The sequence below is a fragment of the Castor canadensis genome, chromosome 6 (genome assembly GCF_047511655.1).
Source record: "Castor canadensis chromosome 6, mCasCan1.hap1v2, whole genome shotgun sequence".
Taxonomy (NCBI): domain Eukaryota; kingdom Metazoa; phylum Chordata; class Mammalia; order Rodentia; family Castoridae; genus Castor; species Castor canadensis.
The window spans coordinates 7,159,575-7,182,161 of record NC_133391.1 but is presented as its reverse complement, the minus strand read 5'-3'; the positions used below and the strand labels follow the sequence as shown (position 1 = coordinate 7,182,161).

General features: G+C 47.7%; 1 protein-coding gene across 2 annotated transcripts; it reads left to right on the top strand.

The window, feature by feature from the left end:
• Positions 1-9,216: 9,216 nt before the first annotated feature.
• Actl6b (actin like 6B) lies at positions 9,217-21,948 on the top strand. Of its 2 annotated transcripts, XM_074075626.1 has the most exons (14): positions 9,217-9,353; positions 9,830-9,906; positions 10,102-10,267; positions 10,580-10,680; positions 15,934-16,031; positions 16,953-17,047; positions 17,124-17,230; positions 17,885-17,974; positions 18,474-18,535; positions 18,658-18,772; positions 18,917-18,997; positions 19,096-19,191; positions 19,379-19,465; positions 21,661-21,948. In XM_074075626.1, the coding sequence occupies exons 1-14, from the start codon at positions 9,329-9,331 to the stop codon at positions 21,739-21,741; spliced, it is 1,281 nt and encodes a 426-aa protein (XP_073931727.1). In that variant the 5' UTR covers positions 9,217-9,328; the 3' UTR covers positions 21,742-21,948. The 2 variants fall into 2 exon arrangements, with proteins under 2 accessions (XP_073931727.1, XP_073931728.1); XM_074075627.1 differs by lacking the exon at positions 17,885-17,974.
• The last annotated feature ends 639 nt before the right edge of the window (positions 21,949-22,587 follow it).

Here is a 22,587-nt window from a genome sequence, read left to right as displayed (position 1 = left end):
TATCAAAGCACACTATTCATTTAGCCTTAAAGGTGTTACAAATAATTTCGGGTGTTGTTTGTTTTGCGGTATTGGGATTTGAACTCAGGGCCTCACTCCTCCTAGCCAGGAGCTCTACCGCTTGAGCCACTCCACCAGCCCTGTTTTTTGTATTGAGTATTTTGGAGATAGGGTCACCTGAACTATTTGCCCCAGCTGGCTTCCAACCAAGATCCTCCTGATCTCAGCCTAGGATTACAGGCGTGAGCCACTGGTGTCCAGCTGCAAATAGTTTTTTGAGAGTACAGCTTTTTAAAGAAAATAAGGGAAAAAAAGTGACATTCTTTGTTATGCACAAATCCCTTGTATATGCATCTAAGGATGAAAGGACATGTTAGCAATAGATAATAGATGTCAATTTGTAAGGGACTGTCAGGCATGGTGAAACCTGCCTATAATCCCAGGAATGGGGAGCAGAGGCAAGAGGACCTCAAGTTGGAGAACAGTCTGGGTTACATGATGAGAACGTGTCTCAATGAAAAAGTAAAAAAAGAAGAAGAAGAAGAATATAGAAGGAAACTTATAGATAAGTGACCTCAATTTCTGCAATCTACAGACAGGTATAGCAAACTTCCCTAAACCCACCCTGACCAGAACCCAATTCTGTCAGTCTCTATAGGGCCTCTCACTCCTGTGCCTCAAACTCTCACTCTGGTTTCTATGCTAACATGCTTGCCTGTTTGAAGATTTTGTTTTTGTTTTGTTTTGGTGCTGAGGTTTGAACTCAAGGCCTACACCTTGAGTCACTCCACCAGTCATTTTGTTATGATTTCTTTTTCTTTCTTTTTTTTTTTTTTTGAGATAAGGTCTTGCAAACTATTTGCCCAGGCCGGGTTCGAACCAAGATGCTCCTGATCTCTGCCTCCTGAGTAGCTAAGATTACAGGCATGAGCCACCAGGGCCTGGCTGGGGGGGGTTGTTTTTGTTTTTGTTTTTGAAGGAAGAGAACTGAGACAGGGACTCAGACTGGCCTTGAACTCATGATCTTCCTGCTTCAACCTCCAGAGTTCTGCAGTTACAGGCAAGAGCCAATATGCCCAGTTTGTGCCCGTTTTAACTTAACTACTATCTACTGAGCCTCAATGATGTATTCTAAGCCCTGAGGATACAACCATAAACAGCAGGTACACCCCCTGAGCCCACGTGGAGGTTGCAGTCTACAGAGAAGGATGGTAGATTAGCCTTGAAATAACAATTAGTGCTGGTGACCTGGAAATGCCATTTACTGAGAGCTGACCATTTGAGAAGGGAAACATTTGGGGAGGCAGATTAAGAGCTTTAGATTGAGGTGTTTTTGGTTTGAGGAATCAGGAGAAATATTGTTAGGTAATTACAGAAACAGGTCCGGGGCTCAGCACAGAATTCAGGGTTGGAATAGGGCCCCAAGAGTGAGTGGCACTTTGAAGCAGATGAAGTCATGAAGACATTTCAGGGAAAAGACAAGATGGCCTAAGACCAAGCTCCGAGGAGCTCCAACACTTAGAGGTCTGGCAGAGCACCACCTGCCAAAGGAGAAGCCAGAGAGCCAGGGCGAAAACCAGGAGAATGTGGAGTTCTGGAGCCCAAAAGAAGAGTACTCCAACCAGGCACCAGCAGGTCACACCTGTAATCCTAGCTACTTAGGAAGCTGGGATCAGGAGGATCATGGTTTGAAGTCAACCCAGGCAAATGGTTCCTGAGATTCCATCTCCAAAATAACTAGAGCAAAAAGGAGGTGTGGCTGGAGCACCTGCTTTGATAGTGTGAAGCCCTAAATTCAAACCCCAATTCCGTGAAAGAAAAAGAAAGAGAGAGAGAGAGAGAGAAAGGAATAGTAATCTGTGTTGAATGCTTGAGATCCTCCTGCCTCAGCTTCTTGAGTGCTGGAATTATGGGCATGTACCACTACTCCCAGCCCTGATATTTGTTTTTTGTTTTGGTGGTATTGGGGGTTGAACTCAGGGCTTCATGCTTGCTAGGCATGTGTTCTATCACTTGAGCCACACCCCTAGTCCTTTTTACTTTAGTTATTTTTTTGGATAGGGGCTTGAGTTTTTGCCTGAGACTGGCCTCTGACCTCAATCCTCCTGTGTATCTGGGATTACAGGCATGCCCCATCCCACCCATCTTGTTTGTTGAGATGGGAGTCACTAGATTTATTTTTTCCAGGGTTGGACTCGAATTACAATCCTTTTGACTAGCTGGGATTACAGACATGCACTCCCATGCCTGACCCCAGATATTTGCTTTTTGATGGGAAATACAGGAGCTTGTTTAGATGATAATAGGAAGGACAGAAGGAGAAAGAGAAGTGAAAGATACAAGCAGTATAAGATGACCAGTGGGTGGCCCTGGAGCATATTTGAAGGACATGGCTCTGATGGGTCACCAGGACACTTCCTCTTTACCTGTTCTCCACTTTCCGTCTCTCCTTCACCTCTGCTCCTCCTCTTCCTCTACAAACATTGTTTCTCCCAGGATCCCGGCCTTGCTCTTCTCTTCTGACTTGCCGTGTTATTTATTGGTGATTTCATCTACTACTGTGACTTGATCCTCTAATTTTGCATCATTCTGAAGGCCCAGATGACTTCCCAGTGTGCAGACTTGGCGTATGGCCAACTATAGACAATATCTGAATTGGATCCGTGTACTTGTGCCAGCTGATATCAGCTCGAAAAGGCTCATTGTACACTCTTTTGTCTGACTTGTTCAATGAAGTCATGTTGATTGTAGCGACTTGCACACAGCCTTGGCGAAAGTGTTTACATTACTGAAATAAGAAAATAATTCTGATCAGAGCTTTCCCTCCCCAAAAAAGTAGTTGTTAAAACCCCTACTATACACCACTGTTCACAGGCATCTCACACTTAACATATTCTTTTTGTTTGTTTGTTTTGGTGGTACTGGAGTTTGAACTCAGGGCTTCATACTTGCAAGGCAGATATTCTAACACTTGAACCCTTTTTTGTGTTGGGTATTTTTTAAATAGGCCTTGAGAACTATTTACCTGGCTGGCTTCAAATAGCTATCCTCCTGATATCTGCCTCCTGAGTAGCTAGGATTACAGGCTTGAGCCACTGGTGCCCAGCAATATATTTTAAACTAAATTAGTCATCTTCCCTTGCATCCCATCCTGTCACCCTTACTGCTTCCCTGAATCTCTTGGCCCACTTAACATTACCACTCAAGAGCACCTGTTTCCTCATTCTCCATATCCAAAGGATAGTCAGTAATGGTATGGTCTAAGCTGCTATAAAAAAGAGACCCTGAATTTCCATGGCTTAAACAATAACCCTAAAACAGATATTGCAGGTCTGTGGGGGCATTCTCTGCCACGTCCAACGTGTAGCCCCAATCTCTATGTCCAGCACTTGCCAGGCACCAATCATCATCCTAAGCTGAATCTCATCCATTGGGAAGGGGTAGGGGTTGGAAAGTTCAAGTTCTTTCCTATTCAAGGACATCACTAACTTCTCAGAAGTTGGCCAGAGGCAAAGAAGACCGGGATATGTAGTTTCTAGGTATATGTCCAGCTAGAGCATGATTTATGTACACAGATAAGGTAGCAGTCTACATCACTGTACACTGTCAGTGCAACTTGACTATTCTGTAAATCCATCCCTTCAACTGTATGGCAACTGCTATTACCTTAGTTCTTACATATTTCCTGATATCTGGGATCTAGGATAGTCTGACTCTAATCAACTTACCAAATAGTTGCCAGAGATATCTTTTTTATTTTTCCAGTACTGGGGTTTGAACTCAGGGCCTTGAGCTTGCTTGGCAGGTGCTCTACCACTTGAACCACACACCCAGCCTTTTATTTTTTTTCAGATAGGCTCTGCATTTTTGCTTGGGGCTGGCCTCAGACCCTCTGATCCTCCTACCTATGCCTTCCTCATAGCTGGGACCACAGGTGTGAACCATGACGCCCAGTTTATTGATTGAGATGGGGGTATTACTAACTTTTTGCTTGGGCTGGTCTTGAACCATATCCTTCCAATCTCTGCCTCCTGAGTAGCGGGGATTATAGGTTTGAACCACCACTCGCTGCTTGATATCATTCTAAAATGCAAGTTGGATTGTAAACCTTTTGTGTTCACAACCATACAGTAGTTCTCCATTAATTCCATGGGAAGGGCCAAACTTATGTGCGTGATACACAGGCCAAGTTTTGTTATGTTGACTTAGGATTCCTTCCACCCAAACTAGAATTTTACTTTATTGTGTGCCAGAAAAATTTAGGTCATTTTCTGGGGGTCAGTTTAAATATTGCTTCCCTGACTGCATTGTTATTTGCACCCCACTGCAAGGCTGGCCCCATGTCTTTACTAAATTGGTTATTTCTGAACACTTGCCACCTGTCCTGGGCAGGGTGCCCCTGTGAAGTCAAAGCACTTGGTTTATCTGGCAGGAGACAGGATCAGAGTTCTGCCAGCAAGGAATAGATCCTTACAAGATGAGAAATTATTTCCAAGATGGAAGTCTGCAGGGCCTAGGCCTGGCCCTAGCATCCTGGACATCAATACCAGGCGCTCAGGTTTGGCCAGCCTGCATTTGGGTATGGAGTGTGAGAACTAGAAGACTAGTTCTAGACTACTTTATTTAATTGATTGTTTAATCATCCATCTGCCTGAGTGGACATTAAACTCTGAGAGCCACATCAAGTTCTATGAGTTGTGTTATTCCCAGGACCTATTAGGCACCTGGAGAACACTGATGGAATTAATAAAAGCATGACAATGTTTGCTTCAGGATAGGCAATTTTCATATGCCTGGATTCAAATCTCAGCTCTATCACTTACCAGCTGAATAACCTTGAGCAAGTCACTACCCTTTTCTATGTCTCTCTTACCTCTGAAGCATGAGTCTCACAATTGGGTTGTTAAACTGGGCATCAGTGACTCATGACTGGAATCCTAGCTATTTAGGAGGCTGAGATTGGGAGGATGGAGATTTTAGGCCAGCTGGGGCAAATAGTTCACAAGATCCCATCTCCAAAATAACCAGAGCAAGAGCTGGTGGAATGGCTCAAGTGGTACAGCGCCTGCCCAGCAAGCGTGAAGCCTGGAGTACAAGCCCTAGTACTACCAAAAATAAATAAATAAATAAACAGAACCAGATCAAAAAACAGACTGGAGGTGTGACTCAAGCAGTAGATTGCACAGCCCTGAGTAATCCCACCCAAAACAAAATAACCAGAGCAAAGTGGACTGGAGGTGTGGCTCAAGCAATAGAGCACCTGCTTTGCAAGCCTGAAGCCCTGAGTTCAAACCCCAGTCCCAGTAAAAATGAAAAAACAATTGTTTATTTGAGGATTAAAACCAGAGAGCCTCACACATGATTGGCTGTATCACTGAGCCACGCTCTAACCCCACTTCCCTAATTCAATACTGACTTAAATGATTATCTTTGATTAAATTAAAATTTTAAAAACACTACTGAAAAAAATAGAGTTTCAGGCATGAACCAGTTGGTCTTTGTCTTTTTTTTAGTTTTTATTGATTTACTTTTTTGGCAGTACTGGGGTTTGAACTCAGGGCCTTACACGCTTGCTAGGCAAGCGCTCTACCACTTGAGCCATTCCATCAGCCCCCAGTGGGTCTTTGGTTACTGTTCCAGTCTCATCTCCCCTTGACACTGGCCTCTGCCATCAGCTAATATCCAACTCCTTCTATTCCCACTTCCACAGATTCCAGACATTTTCATGTCTCTGGACCTTTGCATATGCTGTTCTCTGTGTGGAAGATCTTTCATACATTGTTCATCTATGAGCCTTTATTCATTCTCATAGTTCAGCGTGAGTTTCACTTTTTTTTTTTTTTTGATGGGACTGGGGTTTGAACATAGGGCTTCTCCCTTGCAAAGCAGGCACTCTACCACTTGAGTCCATTTTGCTGTGGTTATTTTGAAGATGGGGAGGGTCTTTATTTATTTATATTGTTTATTAGGATATATCCGTTGTACAGGGGAGAATCATTGTGACAATTCCAAATAGGCTTATATTGTACATTGGTTAGATCACCCCCACCATCTAGAAGATGGGGTCTTAAGAACTATTTGCCCCAGCTGGCCTTGAACCATAATCCTCCCCATCTCAGCATCCCAAGTAGCTAGGATTACAGGCTTGAGCCTCTGGAACCTTTTAAACTTCACTTTTTCTAAAAAGACTTCCCTGAATTTTCGTTAGGGAAGGAGGCCTCATTAGGGCCTCCTTTCATCTCACTTGTGTGCACGTCTAAGCTCCCCACTTTGCCCCAATGTTTCTTTTTTTGGAGGTACTGGGATTTGAGCTCACTTTAGGCCACTCTACCAGCTCTTTTGGTGTGTGTGTGTTGGGTATTTTCCAGATAGGGTTTCATGAACTATTTGCCTGGGTTGACTTCAAACCGTGATCCTCCTGATCTCTGCTTCCTCAGTAGCTAGGATTACAGGCGTGAGCCACCAGCACCCAACCTTCACCCAAACTTCTTGAAAGCAGTTATATAGCTTATGCACCCCAGCATTCCCTCCCATGCCTGGCACAGTGCCTGCCACACTGTAGGCATACAAGATGTCACTGAATTGAATTGAAGAGACAAATGAAATATATTAATTACTTTACCTTAACCACTTTCATAATACACTCCAATCTATGTCAGTTCCCATGACAAATGAAAATTGGCCAAGTTGACTGGGAGGTAAGCCAAGTTTTGTAGTTAGCCGCCTGGAGCTTTTCCTCTAACTGGAACAAAAAAGTCACTTTTTTTTTTTTTTTGGTGGTACTGGGGTTTGAACTCAGGGCCTTGCACTTGCTAGGCAAGCGCTCTACCCCTTGAGCCACATCCCAGCCCAAAAATTCACTTCTTTATTACCAGATAGACTGAAGGCATCTAACTTATGCATAATAAAATAGTGCTGCAGATATAGTTCAATGATAGAGTACTTGCCTAGCATGATGAGGCCCTGGGTTCGATGCCCAGTATTGAAAAAAAATAGGAGACCAAGTACTCACTGGTGGCTCGCACCTGTAATCCTAGCTACTCAGGAGGCTTATATCTGGAGGATTGCAGTTCAAGGCCAACCCAGGCAAAAAGTTCACAAGACCCCATCTCCAAAATAGCCAGAGCAAAATGGACTAGAGGAGTGGCTCAAGTAGTAGGATGCCTGATTAGCAAGTGTGAAGCCCTGAGTTCAAACTCCAGCCCCACAAAAAAAAAATTGGAAAACTTCAAAAAATTCCCAAAGAACACTCATATGACCCAGTGTTTATTGAATAATCCTATGTGCCCAGCTCTCAGATAGGCACTTGATTCTGGCTTCAGATTGAGTTCATCAACTGCCTATGTCTACCTGCCCTTGGGGATAGGGACATGGAAGTTTGAAGAGGACACAGAGGTGTTGTCAACTAGCTGACACAAGATGTGGGCTGTAGTCCTAGCTCTAATCTCAGGGAGCTTTGTGATCCAAAGCTAGGCCTTGCTTCTATCTGGGGTAATTCTTATAAAATCTGGGTGTTGAATCATGATCAGTTAGGTTTCTTCTAACTGGGAAAGTTTCTGAATCTGAGTGGGCCAAGGGGGTGGAGGAGAGGGAAGGGGTAATGGGAATTGACAAGGTGAACTTCAGCGAAAGTGAAGTAATATCATTAAATGTCAACAAAAGGAGGCGGGAGTGGTGGCTCAAGTGGTAGAGCGCTTGTCTAGCAAGGGTGAGGCCCTGAGTTCAAACCCCAGTGCTACAAAGAAGAAAGAGAAGGAGAAAGGGAGGAGAAAGAAGGAGAAGGAGCAGAAAAGGGAGAAGGGCAGGCCAGCCCTTCCCAGTCTGGGGAACCAGGTGGTGACTTAGAACCAAACCAGGGCATATGACATGCCACTGTCACCAATGATAACCAATCAGCCAGCTCAACCCATCTGTCCTTTGGCTGGGAGGAATGAGGCCTCTTCCAGAGTGGCCACACTCTCTAACCTTCAGGGCAGATGGCTAACACAAAGTAGCCTCTTCCTGTGCTACCTCTGGCCTCAATGCTCTCCTTACTCCCAAACAAATAGGTAAGAGTACCCCCAGCACACACATGTATTCACATGTGCAAATGTCTGCAAGAACATGCAGCACACAAAATACATACATATGGGTACATAGTCTCTACTACTCCAGGCTGTCGGAGCTGCTCCTTCACTTTTGCTATCAAAGCTGCTGTGCCAGTGGTACCAGGAATTCAGAAGAACCTAGGGGCCTACCAAAAATGGACCTTTTCCCCCTTTGGTGGGACGGCTGTTTGAACTCAGAGCTTTAGGTGCTCTACCACCTGAACCACACACTTCAGTCCATTTTGCTCTGGTTATTTTGGAGATGGGGGTCTCGTGAACTATTTGCTCAGGCTGCCCTTGAACAGCAAACCTCCTGATCTCAGCCTTACAACCAAATAGTTAGGATTACAGGCATGAGCCATGGGTGCTGGTGTGTGTGTGTGTGTGTGTGTGTGTGTGTGTGTGTGTGTGTGTGTTTAAGACAAGAGTTCTCTATGTAGCCCAGGCTGGCGTCCAACTCTCCATCCTCCTGCCTGCCTCACCCTCCCAAATACTGGGATACAGATGTGTGCCACCATGTCTGCCTGACCAAAAATATTCTTCTTGATCAATCCCTCCTGAGGAGAACAGGTGTCTGGATAGAGAGGAATGAATCAAAAAGCTAAATCTGGGTTCGCTGAGTGCCTGTGTGTGAACATGTGTACACCTGTGTAAGCGTGTATGCAGATGTATATGTGTAAGGCCCAGACACCAAGCAGAAGAGAGAACCATTAGAGAGACAAAGACGGAAAGGAATGGGTAAGAGATGGAGACACGTCCCCTCCTGTACCTCTATCTTCCCATTTCTCCCTCTCCCTGAGATTTCATTCTTGCTGAGAAACCTAAGGATTCAGGATTCTTCCGGCCTGGGGGAACCCTGCTCCCCAATTCCATTGCAAAAACCAAAGAAATACAGGCCCTCTCATTCATCCTGCGGAGTCCTGGTTTCCAGATGAACTAGATCTCCAATTCTTCCCTAATTTACACTTTGCTTATCTCCAGTATCTAGGTCCTCGCTATATTAGTCCCTCAACCCCTTCGGCAGGGGAACGCGCAGGTGTCTGTCCCTTTAAAGCAGCTGCCCCCAGCCGGGTTATTGTCTCGCCTCACAGCCAATCAGCTGCGCCGTTGGGGGCGGGGGATCCTGCTTCCCGATTGGCCTCTGCGCGCCCCGCCCCGCCCGGGATCCCGGGAGCTGTCCTGCTGCCTCGGTGCTGATCCCTTCGCCGCCCACGGGCCGCGAACAGCGTGGAGAGGGCACTATGAGCGGGGGCGTCTACGGCGGAGGTGAGCCGGCCTCGGACTTCGGGCGCCCAGCCCCGCGGGGCCTCGCCCACAGCCCCGCGCCCCGACCCCGCGCGCCCCAAGCCCTTGGCACACCGGGGCCTGTCACCTCGGCGCTCCAAGCAGGTGCAAGCTTAAGATTTGGGTCTCGCGCCACCTCTACCTTCGGTCCTCCCGGGACTGCCCGTGCGCACCAGGACCCAACCTCTCCACCCATCATTCAACCCATCGTTGCCAGCCCCCCGGCCCCTTCTTTCTCCTCCTGAATAAGGCCACTGAGCAAAAGGGGGACTCTGGCGGCTTGACCCCCACTCCCATGACCTCCTTCCCCTTCCCCACGAACTCCGGGCCAAGCTCCCTCCCACCTGTCCCCAGACGATGTTGACTGTGACTGTGCCCTGAGCTCTTCTGGAAGCTAGCCATGGATGGGGGGAGAGAGTTTTAGGGAGGTCCCCTCACACGCCTGTCTCCCCGCACAGATGAGGTGGGGGCGCTGGTCTTTGACATTGGCTCCTTCTCAGTCCGTGCTGGGTATGCTGGTGAGGACTGCCCCAAGGTGAGCCTTTCAGCCCTCCCCCCAAATCCTATTGGGCCCTGGACTCCCCACCAGGCTTCCCATGATCCGGGAGGCTCTGCCGAGCGGGAATGTGGGTTACAGTAAACCTAAGGTGGAGGGGGCTGAGGGCCTTGCGGGGTTGGACAAGGGACACGAGGGTGATCTCTTTCCCTGCCCATCCTCCCGGTCCCCCAGGCTGACTTCCCCACTACGGTGGGGCTGCTGGCCGCGGAAGAGGGGGGCGGGCTGGAGCTGGAAGGGGAGAAAGAGAAGAAAGGGAAGATCTTCCACATCGATACCAACGCCCTGCACGTGCCTCGGGATGGAGCAGAAGTCATGTCACCTCTCAAGAATGGCATGAGTAAGGAGCCCATATCCATTACCTCCTGACACAGACCAGGAGCCCACTCCCCACAACTGGGGACACAGCACCTCAATCTCACGAAGTCTTACTTGCAGTTGCTTGAGTCCCAGGCAAATCCTCACTGCTTCTCACAGCTGCCTGGTTCGCAGTCTAGGGGCCCACCAGATTCCTAGGAATGGGAGGACGGGGCTTATCTGCTGAAGCTGGACTCACCTACCCCTAGACCTGGCCTCTCTTTCTCCTTTTCTTCCTGTCTCTGACCCCTGCTTTCCCACCTGCATCTGTCCACGCTGGTCCTCTGCCCCCTAGTCGAGGACTGGGAGTGCTTCCGAGCCATCCTGGATCACACCTACAGCAAACACGTCAAGTCCGAGCCAAACCTGCACCCAGTGCTCATGTCGGAGGCTCCGGTGAGTGCCTCATTCAGTCCCAAGTCCAGCCCTGGGCCCTGGCACATCCTTTCCACCATTCACCCACCTCTCACTTGGAGCCACTGCTGTCGGTCACTTTACTTCCCTTTCCAGATTTTCCTTCCAACCCTGTCATCTTCAACCATGTTCCTTCCTGCCTGCCTTAGTCTCCATCCCTCCTTCTTTCTTCCAGCTCTTTCTACTCAGCCCCCAGTACCCAGTCACTTAAAAATTTTGGTCAACATTGTATACACAAATAAATAATTAATTTGCTTTATAACTGCAGATAAAAATCTGCAGCTCTGGGCTGGAGTTATGGCTGGGACAGAGTGCCTGCCTAGCAAGCGCAAGGCCCCAAGTTCAAATCCCAGTACTGCCAAAAAAACTGAAGATGGTGTGCTGGCAGCTCACTCCTGTAATACTAGCTACTTGGGAGACAGATCAGGAGGATTGTGGTTCAAGGGCAACCTGGGCAAATAGGTCAAGAGACCCCCATCTTCAAAACAACCAGAGCAAAAATGGACTTGGAGGTGTGGATCAAGTGGTAGAGTGTGAAGCCTTGAGTTCAAAACCAGTCCCACTAAAACAAACAAATAAAAAACAGTTCTTACTCTCCTCTTCCATCCCCCTGTTCCAAAGGTACTTTTTCCCTTTTAGCTACATTTTAAAAAAATATTTATTTCCATATCTCTAAACATTACTCTTAAATTACTGCATGTATATATATATGTATATATATATATATATACATATATATATTAAGTTTTAGGCATTGTCTATGGATTTCCTAGTATAGAAAAATGAGCACTTAGCTCTCTACTCAATCAAACATATGCTTATTCCACCTTTCTTTCTTTTTTTTTTTTTTTTTGGAGATTGAACTCCAATCCTGAACCTGATGCCTGCTAGGCAGATACTCTACTATTTGAGCCATACCCTCAGCCCCTTTTGCTTTAGTTATTTTTAATTTTTGATGGTACTGGGATTTGAACTCAGGGCCTCATGCTTGCTAGGCGTGTGTGTGTGTGTGTGTGTGTGTGTGTGTGTGTGTGTGTGTTGGGTATTTTTGAGATAGGGTTTTACTTTTTTTGCTCAGGCTTGTCTACAGCCTCTTGACCTTTGCCTCCTGAGTAGCTCAGATTACAGGTGTGAACTGTAATCTGCCTGCCTGCTTTAGTTGTTTTGTGAATGGGGTCTTGAGTTTATGCCCAGGCTCATGATCCTCTTATTTATGCTTCCCTCGCAACAAGAATGACAGGCATGTCCCTCCACACCCAGCTTTTACTGGTTTTGATGGGGTCTCTTGAACTTTTTAGCCTGGGCTGACCTAGAACTGTGATCCTCCTTATCACTGCCTCCTGAATAGCTAGGATTACAAGGGAGAGCCCCCCTCCCCAACCTGATCTCATTCCCCACCTTTAATTACAGTTGTATTTTAGTCTTTTAAAAAGATCTATATTTAATTTATAATCTTTTATTACTATGTAGGCTAATCAGAGCTAAGCCAGCAATTAAACTATGACTACTTTTTCTTCCCTTTGAAACTTTTTATGTTGCGTGGAATTGAAAATTGTCTTGGTTTTCATTTTATTTAGTTTTTTTTATCTGTTTATTAATATGACCATAAGTTATTCATCAGTTATCTGTGTATTTTCTCAAGACATTAATTATATTAGCTATTCTAGTAATTTCATCTTTTTTTTTTTTTTTGCAGTACTGGGGTTTGAACTCAGGGCCTTCACCTTGAGCCACTCCACCAGCCCTATTTTTGTGAAGGTTTTTTTCAAGGGTCTCACAAACTATTTGCCTGGGCTTCCTTCAAACCATGATCTTCCTGGTCTCTGCCTTCTGAGTAGCTAGGATTACAGGTGTGAGCCACCAGCACCTGGCTGATTTAATCTTCTTGAAGAAATCTCTGTTCCACCTTGGCATAGTATCTTTCTATAGCAGGGAAACAGCTTTCATCCTGGCATCTCCCTTCACCATTACCTTGGAGAATCCCTTTGCTTATCTCATGAGAAGACATTTGGGCTTTCTCCACCACCCCTGTGTTGGATTCTTTCCTATACTTGGATTCTTTTCTGGATTTACCCCTTTGTTTCTATGGAACATATCCTGTGGTAACTACCTTGGAAAGGTATAAGTAAATTTTTTGAGACTTTGCATGTGTGACCTTGTGTTGCTAGCTTAGCTAGGTATCATATTCCAAGTTCGAAATTGGAAATTATTTTTGTTCAGAATCTTCCTTCCTTCCTTCCTTCTTTCCCTCCCTCCCTCTCTCCCTCCCTTCTTCCCTCCTTCTTTCCTTCCTTCCTTCCTTCTTTCCTTCTGGAGGAACTGGGAATTGAACTCAGGGCCTTGTGCTTGCTAGGCAGACACTTGAGCTCCACACCAGCCCTTGTTCAGAATCTTTTTTTTCTTTTTTATTTGGTAGTACTGAGGTTTGAACTCAGGCTTCACACTTGCTAGGCAGACGCTCTTCACTCTTGAGCCACTCCACCAGCACTTTTTTTGTGATGGGATTTTTCAAGATAGGGTCTTGCAAACTATTTACCAAGGGCTGGCTTCCAACCTCAATCCTCCTGATTTTTGCCTCCTGAGTAGCTAGGATTACAGGCATGAGCCACTGGCGCCCAGTCCCAACATCTATTGTTGACATTGAAGAGGCTGAAACCATCCGATTCATGATCCTCTGGTGTGATTTTTTTGTGAAAGTTTATAGAATTTTCACTACATTCTAAGTGTCGTACAAGTTCACTATAATATGTTTTATAATTTCACCACTGATATTGGTTTATTCTCATTCTTTGCTCTAGGCATTTAGCATTTGCCTTCAATCTGTAACCTTGTTTTTTCAGCTCAGTGGGAATTTTTTTTTTTTTAAGATAGAGTCTTGCCGTGTAGCCCAGATAGGCCTCAAACTCCCAATTCTCCTGCTTCAGTCTCCTGAGTGCTAGGATTACAGGTGTGTGTCACCAAACCTGGCTTCAGTTCAGTGAAAAAAATTTTAATTAGTTCACACAATTTCCTCTGTTCTCTCTTTTGGAAAATCATATGATTTGGATTTTGTATCATCTGAACTAGCCCCCTAATTTTCTTAGGTTTCCCATCTCTTTGTTTTCCCTCTACTTTCCAAGATGATGTTCCTTCAACAACTTTAGGATTTTCTGTGTGTTTGTTTTCTGTTACTGGGAATTGAATTCAGGACCTCACCACTTAAGCCAAGTACCTTCAGCCTTCCTCTCAATTTTATATTCCAACCCTTCTATTGAGTTTTCTTCTCCTCCTCCTCCTCCTCCTCCTCTTCCTCCTCCTCTCCTCCTCCTCCTCCTCTCCTCCTCCTCCTCCTCTCCTCCTCCTCCTCCTCCTCCATCTTTTGTGTGTGTTGTTTTCCTTCTACTGTGTTTTCAGTTTCTGCTCCTGTATTCCTAACTTCCACAGTAACTTGTATTGAACTCCCAGCCTTGCACAGGGATTCTACCACTTGACCCATACCGCCAGTCCTTAAGCTTTTAGTTTGTTTTTCAGATAAAGTCTCATGACTTTGCTAAACTGGTCTTTGACAGCAGTTCTCCTACTTCTGTCTCCCTTGTAGCTGATATTACAGGGATGCACCACCGCCCTCGGCTCTTGAGGGACCTATTCGCCTATTCTTTGGTGGTGGTGGTGGTGGTGTTTTAAATTTTTTTGTTTTTGCAGTACTGGGGGTTGAACTCAGGGCCTACACCTTGAGCCAGTCCATCAGCCCTGTTTTGTGTTGGGTATTTTCCAAGATAGGGTCTTGTGAACTATTTGCCTGGGCTGGTTTCAAACCTTGATCCTCCTGATCTCTGCCTCCTGAGTAGCTAAGATGACAGGTGTGAGCCACTGGCACCCGGCTAGTAATTCTAGGTATTCTATGGGGGACCAACACATATTTTCTGAGATGGCTGAACCATTTTACATTCTTGCCAGCAATGTGAGAAGGTTCTGATTTCTCCACATCCTTGTCAACACGTATTATTTTCTGGTTTTTTGTCCACCACTTTTGTGGTCATGAAAATGTACTTCATTATGCTTTTGTTTTGTATTTTTCTAATGTGTTTGATTTTCACTTTCTTTTTTGTATTTTTATGGGTTTTTTAAATGTGGTGGCTTTTGAACATAGGGCCTTGCACTTGCTAAGCAGGCGCTCTACTACTTGAGCCATGCCTCCAGCCCTTTATGCTTTAGCTATTTTTTTGGGGTAGGGTCTCATGTTTTTGTACAGGGCTGACCTCAGGCTTCAATCATCCTATCTATGCTTTCCAGTAGCTGGAATTACAGGAGTATACCAGCACACTTGTCTTATTGATTGAGATGGAGTCTTGTTAACTTTTTGCTTGGTCTGGCCTGACAGTCACCTTCTGGGTAACTGGAGGTTTATATCTTTTTAAGTTACACCTTTATTATAGTTTTGCTGGGATCTTGGGAGGAATAAAATTATATACCCACCCAGAAATCCTCCTCCCCAACTTTCTTGCCTCCGAGATTAGAATGGGGAGAGGAGGGATGAACTGGAGACTGGGAGGAGACTGAAGTATGTCTTGCACAATAAGGGGCACTTAGCCAAAGTTAAAGGGCTATGCCTCCAAACCCAGCTCTATCAAAACTTCTGTGTGATCTTAGACAAGTCATTATCCCTTTCTGAGCTTCCTTTTCCTTAGGTAGATTTGGACTGTGATCTTTAAAATTCTTTTTTGGTGGGACTAGTGTTTGACCTTGGGGGTTTCATGCTCACAAAGCAGGTGCTCTACCACTTGAGCCCCACCTCCAGTTCATGTTACTTTGGTTATTTTGGAGATGGGGTCTTGAGAACTATTTGCCCAGGCTGGCCTCAAATTGTGATCCTCCTGATTTCAGTCTCCCAAGTAGCTGGGATTACAGGTGTGAGACACCAGCACCCATCTTAAAATTCTTTGTAGTTTCTGTATTGCACAGGTATATATGAATCAAGGAATCTGAACTCTGTCCCCCCAGTACAAGTTATGTGTATATGTATATATATCTGTGAAAACGTGTGTGTGTGTGTGTGTTTGTACGAGCATGGACATATATACGTTGGGTGAGTGTAGCGTGTTTTTAGAGTATGTGTGCATGTTCGGGTGTGTATATGTATGTTTGGGTGTGTATAAGTGAAAGTATTTATGTGCATGCATACACACACACACACACACACACACACAAAACTGTGCCTCTCCCTTCTGACTGTCTCCTCTTGTGCTCTCTGTGCAGTGGAACACTCGTGCCAAGAGAGAGAAGCTGACAGAGTTGATGTTCGAGCAGTACAACATTCCTGCCTTCTTCTTATGCAAGACGGCTGTGCTTACTGCGTATCCTCTGGGTTGAGCTGATCTGCCTGGGTGGGGGACCAGGGTGGGGTGCAGGATGTGCTGAGATGAAGGCTGAGCTTGATTCTCTGGAGCTCAGGGTCCCAGTTGGGCCCCACTAGTCAGAAAGCCTGTGGGGTGAGTACATGGGATGTTGGAAGGAGTGGGGGCAGATCAGTGGTCCTTTCCCATTCCTTGGGTCAGGCTGAGCAGAGAGTTGGGCCAAGTAGACAGCAGGGGCTGGGGCGGAATTGAGGAGGAGTGAAGGGCATATGACTCTGAGAGGTGACTTTCCAAACAGCCAATCAGCATTGCTTCTCCTCTCACCCCATATTGGGCCTCTACCACTTGAGCCGGGTCCCCAGTCCTTTTTTTGCTTTAGTTATTTTTCAGGCATGGTCTCACATTTTTGCCAGGAGCCAGCCTCAGACTATGATCCTCCTACTTCATAGCTAGGACCACAAGTTGCATCACCACTATACCTGCCTTGTTGGTTAAGATGGGGTCTTGCTAATTTTTTTGCCTAAACTGACCTTGAACCTGAATCCTCCTGACCTCCACCTCCCAAGTAGCTGGGATTACAGCTGTGAAATACCATACCCAGCCCAGCATTGCTTTTTTCCCAGGATCATCCTTGCTCTGAACCCTGTGAGAAGCACTAGGGTGATGGGACCCTAATTTAAGGAGTGCATAGGACACATAACCAAGAATAAAGAGAGCCTGGAAGTTTAGTTGGAAAAGAGGAAGAAGTGATTTCCACACAGGAGAAGTTGGCTGGGGTCTCAGGAGTCAGTCTCTAGGATATGGGATTTTCAGCCTGGGATGGGCCGGACCTAGGGAGAGTAGAAAGGGACTAGGCCAGACCCAGGTCCCAGTCCCCTCACTGGTGGCAGCTGTATCTTTGACTGACCCATCCCACTCCAGCTTTGCAAATGGACGCTCCACAGGCCTTGTGCTGGACAGTGGGGCCACCCATACCACAGCCATTCCAGTGCATGACGGCTACGTCCTGCAGCAAGGTGGGGTCTGGGCAGGGGTGGGGGCGGGGGTGGGGTTGATTCGGGAGACCATGTCCTCACACTGCCCCCCCTCCAGGCATCGTCAAGTCGCCCCTCGCTGGAGACTTCATCTCCATGCAGTGCCGAGAACTCTTTCAGGAGATGGCCATTGACATCATCCCTCCTTACATGATCGCAGCCAAGGTGGGGCCTCTGGGCAGCCCACAGCTGCCACCATCCAGTCCTGGGAACTCACCCTACACCCATCGGTCCACTGACCCATGAGATAGCAAAGCAGAAAGCAGCAGGGCCCCCAGAAGATCTGCGGGTTCAGTTCCTCATTTTATAATCGAGGCATTGGATAGGCTGAGGTCATGCAATCTGTTAACATCAGATGTGTGAGGGCCAGTGTGGTTGGTCTGGAGTCCACTAGACAAGATTCACGTTCTGCCTCTGCCACATAAGAACCGTGCGATCTAGAGTGTGATATTGAAGCTCCCAGGCCTCAGTTTCCTCTCCTGTAAACTGGAGCAATAGCAGAGAGAGATGTGTTAATTGACACTACATACAAAGGTCTTCTCTGAGTGCCCACATGGATCATGGCCGAAGAAAAGGCCTTTGCCATGTGCCTTTAGCTTTCTCTGATTGGGGTCTTTCTAATCAACTGGACCTGAGGATGTATGGCACACATGGGGACAGGCTTTCCCTGTTCCCTCTGTCAGGGAAGGCTGACAAGTCACTCTTCTGGGCAACAGAGCACAGCCCCCACTTCTGGTCAGTTGCAGAGCTGTTGAATGCTGGGAAGGCAGGTGTGGTCAGGTGGCCTGGGAAGGATATTCAGAGGCTGTGCCCCCACAGGAGCCTGTACGGGAGGGAGCCCCCCCAAACTGGAAGAAGAAGGAAAAGCTACCCCAAGTCTCCAAGTCCTGGCATAACTACATGTGCAATGTGAGGTTCTGAAGAGGGTCCCCAGAAATAGTTCTCCTCCCCAGTTCCTGGTTCCTACCATGAGTAGGGGGAGGGACTGAGGCCTTGCAGGTGGGATGGAGTCAGAGTGCTCAGAAGGGGGATGGGGTGGGTGTGAGGACTGGGAACATTGCTCAAGTGGTAGAGTACCTGCTGCAAGTGGGAGGCCCTGAGTTCAAACTCTAGTACTATCAAATAAATAAATAAAAATTTTTCAAGAAGAAGGGAGGCCAAGGGCCATGCATGGTGATGCACACCTGCAATCCCAGCTACAGAGAGGTAGAGATGGGAGGGTTGCAATGCAAGGCTGGGGCAAAAGCATGACACCCTGTCTGAAAAATAACGAAAACAAAAAGGGCTAGGGGCATGGCTCAACTGGTGGAACAAGGGCAAGGCTCTGAGTTCAAAACTCCAGTGCTGAAGAAAAAGAAAAGAGAAAAAGAAGGAGGCAGGCCAGCCCTCACCCCTCCCTGGTTCTCAGGAGGTGATCCAAGACTTCCAGGCCTCGGTGCTGCAGGTCTCAGACTCACCCTATGATGAGCAGTGAGTGGGGCTCAGCCCTGGGGGTGGGAAAGAGGGCAGAACTGGGACTCAGGGGACCTTCCGTGCTGCCCATCCAGTGATCCTTGGTGAGTACCCAAGCAGTCTTGCTTCTTCCTGGGCAGGGTGGCTGCACAAATGCCCACAGTTCATTACGAGATGCCCAATGGCTACAACACAGACTATGGAGCCGAGCGACTCCGCATCCCCGAGGGCCTGTTTGATCCTTCCAATGTCAAGGTTTGGCTGGGTGGTAGGCACGGATTGGGGTGGATGCTGGCTGGAGTCCCTGGATCCTGAGGAGTCGGGGGAGACTGGGAAGGACTGTGGGGGTCAGGGAAGAGGGAACAGAAGCCCGAAAGCCCAGGTCACCTTTGTCCACAGGGCCTGTCAGGAAACACCATGTTAGGCGTGGGCCACGTGGTGACAACCAGCATCGGGATGTGTGACATTGACATTCGCCCGGTGAGGCCTGAGCCTGGAGGCTGGGCAAAGGGGTCCAGGAGTAGTGGGGAGGTCAGAAAGGGTTTGTTCCCTACAGACTCATTCCTCCCTGCTCTCAGGGCCTGTATGGCAGTGTCATTGTTACTGGTGGGAACACACTGCTTCAGGGCTTCACCGACAGGCTCAATCGAGAGCTGTCCCAGAAGACACCACCGGTAGGAGCCCACCCCTTACCCATGGCCCTGGACTTTTGTCCTGGCTTAGCCCTCAGAACCAAGGCCTTCCTCCCTTGCAAACATGGAGTTCTCAGACCTTCTATCTTGTGGCTTTCGCCCACCTTCCAAGCCCTGTCTCTTCCCAGAACCTAGACACCTGCTTCTCCCAGCCCCTTCTTCTCCACAGAGCATGAGACTGAAACTGATCGCCAGCAATAGCACCATGGAACGCAAGTTCAGCCCGTGGATTGGGGGTTCCATCTTGGCCTCATTGGTGAGAGGGAAGGGGTGTGGCTTAGTGCTGAATGTGGGAACAGAGGAGAGCCAAACACCTCTGCGCCTTGCCCACCTTCCCATTCATTCATTCAACAAACATATTTTTGAGAAAGGGAGTCATTGAATGCTCCCAAAAGGTCTGAGTGCTTTACCAGGACACAAGTCAGGGAGCACAGGAACAGGAAGCTGGAGAGATTGGTCCAGATGAGGTTGTGGTAATGAGGCAGCCGTGGTCCTCAGTAGCAGAGGGGACACTGCGCAGGTTTGGGGCAAGGGAGTGATATGATCAAAACAGGCATGTCCTGAAAAACTGCCAAGCATGAGTGTTTGGCATCAGGATGTGATCTGGGAACCAAGAGGAAATGTAAGGAGTTTCTTTCCAATGCTTTAGAGTCACTCAGTGGGCAGCAGTGGGAACAACTAGAAGAGGAGGCAGGTAGGATGGTTTGGGGCAGGAAACGGTGGACTCAGTCTGGACCAGTTTGTGCTCATAAGAGAGAGACAGGGTCAAGGACAGGCTGAGGATGCTACTTAAGTAGGGGCTAGGGCAGGACTGCCCACCAGGAGCATACTGCAAGCCACACATATACTTTAAATTTTTCTTCTAGCAATACTTAAAGACAGTATAAAGAAGCCAGATTTGGAGGTGTGGCTCAAACAGTAGAGTGCCACACCTTTGCAAGTGCAAAGCTCTGAGTTCAAACCCCACTCTAATTGAAAAAAAAAAGTCAGGTGTTGGTGGCTCACACTTATAATCTTAGCTACTTCAGAGGCTAAGATCAGGAGGATTGTGGTTCGAGGCCAACCTGGACAAATAGTTCATGAGACCCCTATCTCCAAAGTAACAAGAGTAAAATGAACTGGAGGTGAGGCTCAGGCCACACAATTCATGCTTGCAAGTGTGAAGCCCTGAATTCAAATACTAGTCCCACCAAAAAAAAATACATAAATAAAAAAGAAACAGATGAAATTTGAATTTTTTTTTGAGTCAGAGTCTTGCTATGTAGCCCCAGCTCTCTTGAAACTTGTAATCATTCTGCCTCAGCCTCCTGAGTGCTAGGTTTACAGGCGTGCGTCACAATTTTTAGGAGTATACTTTATTTAATCTAACATTTTGATCAATATGTGATCAATATAAAAATTTCTTAGTAAGCCAGGCATAGTGGTACACACTTCTTATCTTAACACTAGGGAGGCTGAGGCAGGAGGCTCATGAGTTTGAGGCCAGGCTAGCTATATACCAAGAGCCTCTCTCAAAAAAAACATTCTTAGTGAGATATTTTACATTCTGTACTTAGTTATCAAAATTCAATATATATTTTCCACATAGAGAACATCTCGCTTTGGACTAGTCACATTTCTTTCTTTTTCTTTTGGCAGGACTGGGGTTTGAATTCAGGGCCTTGCATTTGCTAGGCAGGCACTCTACCACTTGAGCCACACTCCCAGCCCAAGGACTAGCCACATTTCAAGTGCTTAGTGGCCACATGAGGCTAGTGGCTTCTGCACTGGATGGCACAGGTATACAGGAAAGAAACACCAAAGAAGTTAGTTTAGGGGCTGGTGGATTGGCTCAAGTAGTAAAAGCTCCTGCCTAGCAAGCGTGAGGCCCTAAATTCAAAACCCAGGGATAGTGTAAAATGCCCTGGGTAGGTTTCAGCAGGAGTGGGTGCAATGAGGCACCAGGGTGAAGTTAGGTGGTTGTCAGAATGGTGGAGGTGGAGCAAAGATTTTCCTGGGGAATGAGGGTGACTTGACATGTGTGTGTGTGTGTGTGTGTGTGTGTGTGTGTGTGTGTGTGTGTGTAAGCCCTGATGGAGAGAGGAAGGACACCTAGTGGAGAGTAATGAGTCAGTGTGTCTGTGATGGGGTGTGTGTGTGTGGGGTGAGATGAAGTTGGCTGGGCCTGGGCTGTGAGTGCCACCACCCAGCTTAGAAACAGCCCTAGGAGCTGATAGGTAGTTCTTTTGTACTTGTTGAATGAGTAAATCCTTGATGAAGAGGGTATCCTCCCTTTCAATATGAAAGAGGACACAGACCCACGGATACGGGGGCAGGGATGAAGTCCCCGGGGGCAGAATTTGGGTACAGAGACAGCGAGGCCCGGAGGACAGAGGGGTTTTGCGGGGCGGCCCTCCCCCCTCCCCCAGGGTCATCCTGACAGCCCGCGCCCATGTCGCCCCCTCCTCCTAGGGCACTTTCCAGCAGATGTGGATCTCCAAGCAGGAATACGAGGAGGGCGGGAAGCAGTGCGTGGAGCGGAAGTGCCCCTGAGGGCGCCCCCTCCCCACACACCCGCCTGCCCTTCCACCCTCGGCGTTTGGGGAGACGGACGTGAGAGGGGTGTTTCCCCATCTAGGCCTCCGCGAGCGCAGATCGAAGCCCCTCAGCATCCCATGCCCCACTGCCCCTTCCTCTTCTCTCGTCCTTTTAGATCGTGGTGTTCCCTGAGTTGAAAAAAGTAAAAATGTGTTAAGAAAAGTCTGACCTCCTTGGGTGGTGGGGAGTGGGCGCAAGTGTCTGGAAGGAGGCCGCACCAAGCCAGATTCAACAGTGGGCTCTTGGGATCCGGGACCGAGACCCGGGGAGACCACGACAGGGAGATCTGGTGTTGAGCCCCAGCTCCAGCTGCTGCCGGAGAGAGGATGCGGCGGGGCGGGGCTTGAGTGGGCGTGGTCGGAGGCGGGCCCGAGTGGGCGGGGCCTCTTTGGGTCTCCGGGGAGTAGTGCCCAAGCACCCCAGGACCTGCAGCTCTGTTAAGCCGGGGCTGCGCTGTGTCTTTCCTCCCGGGACTCAGCTTTGACAGGCATGGAGCTGGGACTAGGGCTCCAACGCCTCAGACTTCTCTGGACCTGGGAAGAAGCTGGGGTTCCCCAGGGGAGACCTCCACGAGATCGGAGACGGGGTGTGGACCCTGAGAGCTCCTTTTCAGAGCTACTTGTCCTGGGGTCCTCTGCAGGACTTGGAAACCTGCACCTTCTGTTTGAAGTTGTAGGAAAGACTTAGTGCTTTGTGCCTAGGAAGATTCTGGGGTGAGGCTATCTGGCCTTTCACCAGATTCTCAGAGGATTCCTCAGACCCCAAAGAGGTGGAAACCCAACTGATCCAAGTCCTTTGGTG

Bases quoted from the DNA above. Each gene is read 5' to 3' on its own strand.
- Actl6b (XM_074075626.1), top strand. From the start codon at position 9,329: ATGAGCGGGGGCGTCTACGGCGGAG. The intron at 10,268-10,579 runs GTAAGGAGCCCA...TCTGCCCCCTAG, and splicing joins ACCTCTCAAGAATGGCATGA to TCGAGGACTGGGAGTGCTTC. The intron at 19,192-19,378 runs GTAGGAGCCCAC...TCTTCTCCACAG, and splicing joins TGTCCCAGAAGACACCACCG to AGCATGAGACTGAAACTGAT.